Here is a 6,587-nt window from a genome sequence, read left to right as displayed (position 1 = left end):
ATCCAGGAATACTAGAATCGTGGGTCGCTTATACGTATGGCGTTGTTCTAGCACCTGACGCAGTGTGAAGATTTGGTCAACGCAACTTCTACCACGCCGGAATCCCGCTTGCTGCTCTCGAGTCAGTATCTCACGAGCTACCGTAATGCGACGAAGCACAATTGACGCCAACAGTCTCGTTACAACCGGGGTCAAGCTGATCCCCCTGTGGTTACCACACTCACACGCGCCCCTTTTTTGAAAACGGGCACTGTCACCGATTCTCCCCAGTTGTCTGGGACAGACTCCTTTTCCCAAATGCAAGCAAACAGATCGGACAAGCGCTGACTTAGGACTTCACCCCGGTCTTTCAACAGTGTGGGTGGAAGGTCATCCGGACAAGGAGCTCGGTGGCGCTTGAGGGAACATATACATTGGTAAACCTCCGAGGCCGTAGGTGGTTCCACGTTCACCGTCCAGGGTTCTACTTCACCTGTGGGCTGCAGATGAGTGCCGGTGGTAGCCAACAAGACATTAGTTGTTCCAAGTATTCAGCCCACCGGTCAAGGCGTTCCTCCATATTCGAGATGGTCGTTCCATTCTGATGTTTGATGCTTTCACTCACAGGTGGTTTCCGGGGACCGGTCGCACGGATCAACTGAAATAATCTTCGGGCATTGCCTGCTTTCTGAGCCCCTTCCATTTCTTTGGCTTTCTGTGTCCACCATACTTCATGGTCGGATCGCAAACTCACTTTCACCTGACGTCTGATGGCTCTTCGCATCGGGTTATGTTCGGGAACTAAACCCAAACTATGAAGTCTCAAAGGGGAAAAACGGCATTGATCTCGCCTCACTACTTACAAGGAGGTTTTATGTAAGACTGACAGATACTCAGGGCTTGGGTCTATCTAGCTATACCCAAAAAAAACGAAACTGGTCGTGGACTGTTGAATAGTTCTTAGTAATTTTGCAAATGAGAAGCAGTTATACTGGAACGTCGTGAATATCGTATGAACTGGGAATCCAGACTGTCTTGTGCAGAACATTCAGTTGAAGAACAACATCATAAACACCGTTGAGTCCCTCGTCAAAACCTAATTAATGTACAACTGAATTCATCTCATAAAATATCTTTTAAAAGCAATCGATTACCTGTCACAGACCCTATTAGCACCTTCAATTAAAAGTAACCAACCATCAAATTCTAATGGTTTCTGCTTAAACGTTTGTATTCAAAGAGGACATTTGGGTATGATTTACACCGTGTAGGTTTTAAAAAAAGGGCGACGTGCAAAATTGGCGAGTGCGTTGCTAAGCGGTCGTTCAAGCCTCGGAAAACTGAAAGTTCATTCTCCGTGACCGATTGTCGAGTTTTCCATGACGGGAGTAACGTAAAATCGAAAAGCTCTCAATTTCTCTCACATTTAGACAAGATGTGTGGGAACATATTGGCCAAAAATTGGAAGTAAATGTTTATACGTGATACACTACTTCCAAGTTCTTCGACATCCCACGACCGATTTCTCCCTTCTAGGCTCTCATAAATTAGGTAGAGTCACTGAGTTTCCGTCAATTTTGTGCTATACTTGAAACGAAATTGCACGGAATTCGAAAACGTATTTAGCTTTGTGAAAGACTCACCTGGCACCCAGCTAAATCTCCCGTTTATCATGAGCCCCAAGAAGGGCGAAACCATCATGGGCTGCTGAATAATTGTAAGCAGACTTATTAGTAGTGTATTACGTCTATACGTGTATCGCGGAATCTCGAATGTCGTACCATCTGAAACATGAGGCGGCCTGATGCAGTACATTCAGTTGCCTGGAAACATCACAAACGACAGGTTCAGCTGGGTTCCAGGTGAGTCTCTCGAAAAACCAAATTAGTTTGCAAATAAATGTATATGGAAAAATAAGTGTTGTTTTCTTCCACTTATTCAGTTTTCTTCTTCTAAGAGTCGCTTTATCATGTCTTAGATTCTTAAAACGAAAGGCCGCGTAACAGCTAGAAGAAATAAACACCTGATTCACGGATATTATGCCATAAGAGGACCGCATCAATTTAACTCGTCTAAGCAGACTTTTTCCAATACAACCCCCTGAGAGTTCAATTTCAACGGTGATTTTCATGCTAACTTACTCTGGGGAGCTCGCGACCCTAAACCGCCTGGCCACGATTGGCTGATCAGCATTGTGATCAACTCACAGTTAGATAGCTTCACTCATCTTCCAATCACGGAAAACATATCACGTGATCATGTATTGACTAACGCTTCGGGTGATGACTTCTCAGATGAAAGTTTTGCTCGTAATGCAAACTATTCTTCCTTCTGAGCCACTTTTGGGGTGATTCGAGAATTTTCAATGAAGTTTTCATCTCTTACGTTAATCAAATCTATGTTGGAGAGCAAAGAAACACTGTGCAGTTGTTGGGCAGATGTCACCAGAATTCAGGGAAATTCGAATCCGTCATCATCAGCAAGGACGAAAGAGGCATAAAATAACAGTTTGCTTGCTCGATTGAACATTAAAACAGCTTTTCGTTTCTTTCTGTTGACCAGTCTACAGTTCACCAGCCGTTTGACATTAACTCCGGATTGAAAAGCACGTCAGACTTGCTGATTTTATAGAATATAAATTCTCCAATTCTGATTACTGATTAGGTAATTAAGCGTGTATACATTCTGTTGTTTACAAACTAGCGACCCGAACTGAACAGCTTTCAGGAACATGGTAACTAGAAATGACAGTCATAAGTAGGAACAAATCTGTGGAAATTCCGTCGAGAATGGTTCAGCTATATATCATATATCATACGCATTATATGGCTGGCTGAATTCCGCAGCGATCCTTAAAAAACGTTAACGTTAAAGAGAATGTATCAAATTCAGTCACCGATACATGGAAATCTTTGGAAATTTTCAAGATACTGAAATATAGTTAGTAGTCTTTGAATGCTGGTGCAATCTTGGAGGATAGTAGTTAGAAGGAAAATTTTCAACCAAAAATTTGCAAACCTGTATTTCATCTTCACCAATGCAGTTCTTCTGATGACATAGAATATAACAGCATCCCACGATTTCGACTACCACCCGGTAGGCTAGTACACAAACTGTAATAGGTGAAACTGGGAGGATTGACTGCCTACAATCATTATGGCTGAACCGGAAACCGGACGGAAAAACATGGTCGACAAAAAACAAGAGGAACAACATCAGGATCACTGTAACCACTGCAAAAAATTCTGTTTTGAACAGACTGGAAGAAAACTCCGAGCCAGAAAAACAGCGATTTGTTTGGTGGAAGAATTCATTCATTATACTCCAAATTAAAAGATCGAGAAATCTACCAAATCAACTTAGAAGACGGTAAATTCTTGGTGCGTCGAGAAGTAAAACAAGTAAAGGGACTTTTAGAAGAACGATTTTGTACAACAAATCAACTGCACACTGAGCCCGAGTTATGCCATTTTTCTGGAAAGGAGAATCCTCTCTACCAAAAAACACAAGTTTAGTGGAGGAGATCAACAGACAGGCAGTGTGAAACACGAACACAAGAAGGGTCTGTGTCAGCAACTGCCTAGTTAAGCATGCCAGTTCTATGATAACACAGACGTCGGTCAAGCTAACCGCAAGCTAACGGAGCAATAAATACATCACTTCGGTCACATAGTAAATCACAGCTGAAGGTGAACCACAAGTAGATCCACACGCTCACCAACAGTCGACTCACCCACAAACCCCGTTGCACCGCCCTGATGATGTCATCTCGGATTCTAACTAAACGGTTGCAAGCAAGTTATTTAGCTGGCGAAGTAAAATAATGACTGCTGGTGTACACAACGACGTTGCCTCCGTACACACCTCCATCATCTCACTTTGACTAAGCCAGGCAATCTAATATGCTGTGCATAGACTGTGGTGCAAGGTCACGTGGTTCTCATTCGGCTTCAGTCTACAGCGCACCTAAGAAATTGGGACCTACAAGGCGGAATAAGACATCCAGAGTGCAAATTTACTGTGAATATTGCTCTAACCGTAACCGTGCCATAAAGCTGAGCCCCAGAAATACGGTTCACATTCTACAGCTATTTTAGGGTACTCCTTTGCCTACTAAAAGCGAAGTGGGCATGACTCACCAGAGTTGTTCTTGTCTTTCAAGGGCAAATACATTCAAGTTTTGAGCACAGGGTTTAATCACAGAGAATCTGTAAAAGCTGTAATGGTCACGACAGATCCATAGGTAATTGTCGTGTGCATCGAGCTCGGTTCATCCATTTTAACGTCAAGGTCACAGAGTAGTCTACATCAAATACCCGCCGGTGGTATGCACACCTATTTAGATGCCGAACTCATGAATGTTGTAAACTGCGGTCCCAATGATTCCTCTGCATTTCCTCCATAAACCCCGTAACAGATCTCACTTTTCAATAGAGGCGGAGTGGATCTACAAAAACATACTACTCTCACGCCTCATCAGTAGTATCTACCGTTACACTGCCATTTTAACTCTTCACTCCGCTTTTAATATGCCTTTGAAAAAGTTTGCCACGAAAACGTACTCATTGGCAGACCAGTTCTGATTCTTCAGAGAGGACGTCAAGTTCTTACTCAAAAGCTGTATGAAATATGGGATACTACCGTTATTGTGACGCTTAGGTGCTCCGGGGTCAGAGATGGCAAATCTTGTACTTAGTCCACTGTCAAATTGTGTTGTCCAAAAAAAGCGTGTTTTGTATTCATGAGGACACAAAGAGAACGCTCGCATTGGTCTAGCCAGCGAAGTATCTGTTGCAATGGCTGTCGGAATAAAGGATCAGGAATAAGTTGATATCCTCTACTGAATTACATCGAAACTAGTCAGCCGAGTGACCTAGACATTTCTACTGGTTAGGTGAGCCAGGGTTACTCTTATAACATTACAAAATCTACCGCCACGTCTTTGACGTTCTACCTTTTGTGAAAAGGCATTGAGGTTTTGTCGATCCTTACCTCTGTACGGTCGCTCTGAAAGTTTATTGCTTTTGCAAAGTGTCTCGATTTAGTGAAACACACTCATTTGTAAACAAATTTGGCTTTACGAGAAACTCACCCGAAACCCAGCTGAATCGCTCGTTTGTGATGTCTCCAGGCAACTAAATGTACTGTTCCCAGGCCTGTTTCTGTTGTTCCGATATTCGATGTACCGCGATACGTGTATATACACAGTACACTACTCATAAGGGTTTGCGATGTTTCCAGGCAACTAAATGTACTGCCCCCAGGCCTGTTTCTGTTGTTCCGACATTCGATGTACGGCGATACGTGTATATACACAGTACACTACTCATAAGGTTACTGAGAATCCTTGGACAACCCATGACCGGTTTCGCCCTTTTCGGGGCTCATCAGGTAGCGCAGTTCCACGTTTCCGTCAACCTAATGTTTTACTTGAAACTGAATTGCACGAAATTAGCGAAATACACTCATTTGCAAACAAATTTGATTTTTGCGAAAGACCCACCTGGAACACTGATGAATCTCTCGCTTGAGATGATTTCAGACCTCGATTTAGATTAAAAAAATGTCACATTGCTGCATTTAAAGCGCATTTCCCCCCTAATCTCTCTTAGGTTGTTTGTTACTTCCAATTTGGGCGGTGTAGTTCATTTTGCCGTGACCTTTTACCGTAACTAATTGAGTGTGAAACAATTACCAAGGTCCCTTTAAAATGTTACCACTGAAGCCCAAATCGAAAGCTATTAGAACATATCGGCGCCGTCGTTGGCAACTCAAGCATCCCTACACATGAACGCTCACCCAAAAGCCCAGTTTCATCCCACACGCATTTTTATGAGTCATAATTGCCTGAGACTCAGTAAACGAACTCCCATTATCTTCATAAAAGAAACTACTCACAAGGTTGCTGAAATTCTTCGATAACCCACGACCGGTTTCGCCCTCCGCTTGGGGCTCATCAGGTAGGCGCAGTCCCAGAGTTTCCGCCAACCTTATGTTCTACTTGAACCCAAATCGGACTGTTTTCGAAAAACACACTCATTTGCAAGTCAATTTGGTTTTCACAAGAGACTCAACTGAATCTGTCGTTTATGATAATTTTCAACTGAATGTACCGCACACAGGCCGCCTCATGTTTCATTTGGCACGATATTCGAGATATCGCAGTATATTTTCATAAAGGAAACTACTCCGGGGTTGCTGAAAACTCTTCGACAACCCAAGACCGGTTTCATCCTTCTTGGGGCGCATCAGGTAGGCGCAGTCCCCGCGTTTCCGTCAACCGTATGTTCTACCTGAACCAGCTGAATCTCTCGTTTGTAATACTCAGAATTCAATAATAATAATAATAAATAATTATAATTGTCCAGCTGTAGCACCCCTTCGGTGCCTAGCTGCCATGCCACACGAAGGAGGCTCGATGGCTGGGATACCGCCAGGTTGCCCAAGCCTAGACAGAGGAAGACTAGTGACAGAGATCGGGTTCGAACTACGGACCTTCCGGTCAGTAAATTCGCGCTCTGACCACTTGGTCCATTCAATAACACTGAAGCCCCTCCCTGTAGTGGACCATTGCACGGTGATATAGCGTCTTCAGTAATTACATCTGA

General features: G+C 43.4%; 1 protein-coding gene across 1 annotated transcript in view; it reads right to left on the bottom strand.

The window, feature by feature from the left end:
- The window catches only part of T265_13747 (hypothetical protein), a gene marked incomplete at both ends in the record, with an annotated part of 12,375 nt that extends 5,788 nt beyond the window's left edge, over positions 1-6,587 (bottom strand). The window contains 5 exon segments of the mRNA XM_009170318.1: positions 13-219; positions 225-395; positions 473-834; positions 1,733-1,802; positions 6,357-6,587. Coding sequence (XP_009168582.1) covers positions 13-219; positions 225-395; positions 473-834; positions 1,733-1,802; positions 6,357-6,587 — 1,041 coding nt within the window.

This window comes from Opisthorchis viverrini, assembly GCF_000715545.1.
Source record: "Opisthorchis viverrini unplaced genomic scaffold opera_v5_98, whole genome shotgun sequence".
Classification (NCBI taxonomy): domain Eukaryota; kingdom Metazoa; phylum Platyhelminthes; class Trematoda; order Opisthorchiida; family Opisthorchiidae; genus Opisthorchis; species Opisthorchis viverrini.
Note: the sequence above shows the minus strand (reverse complement) of the source record. Positions and strands in the feature narration are given on the sequence as shown.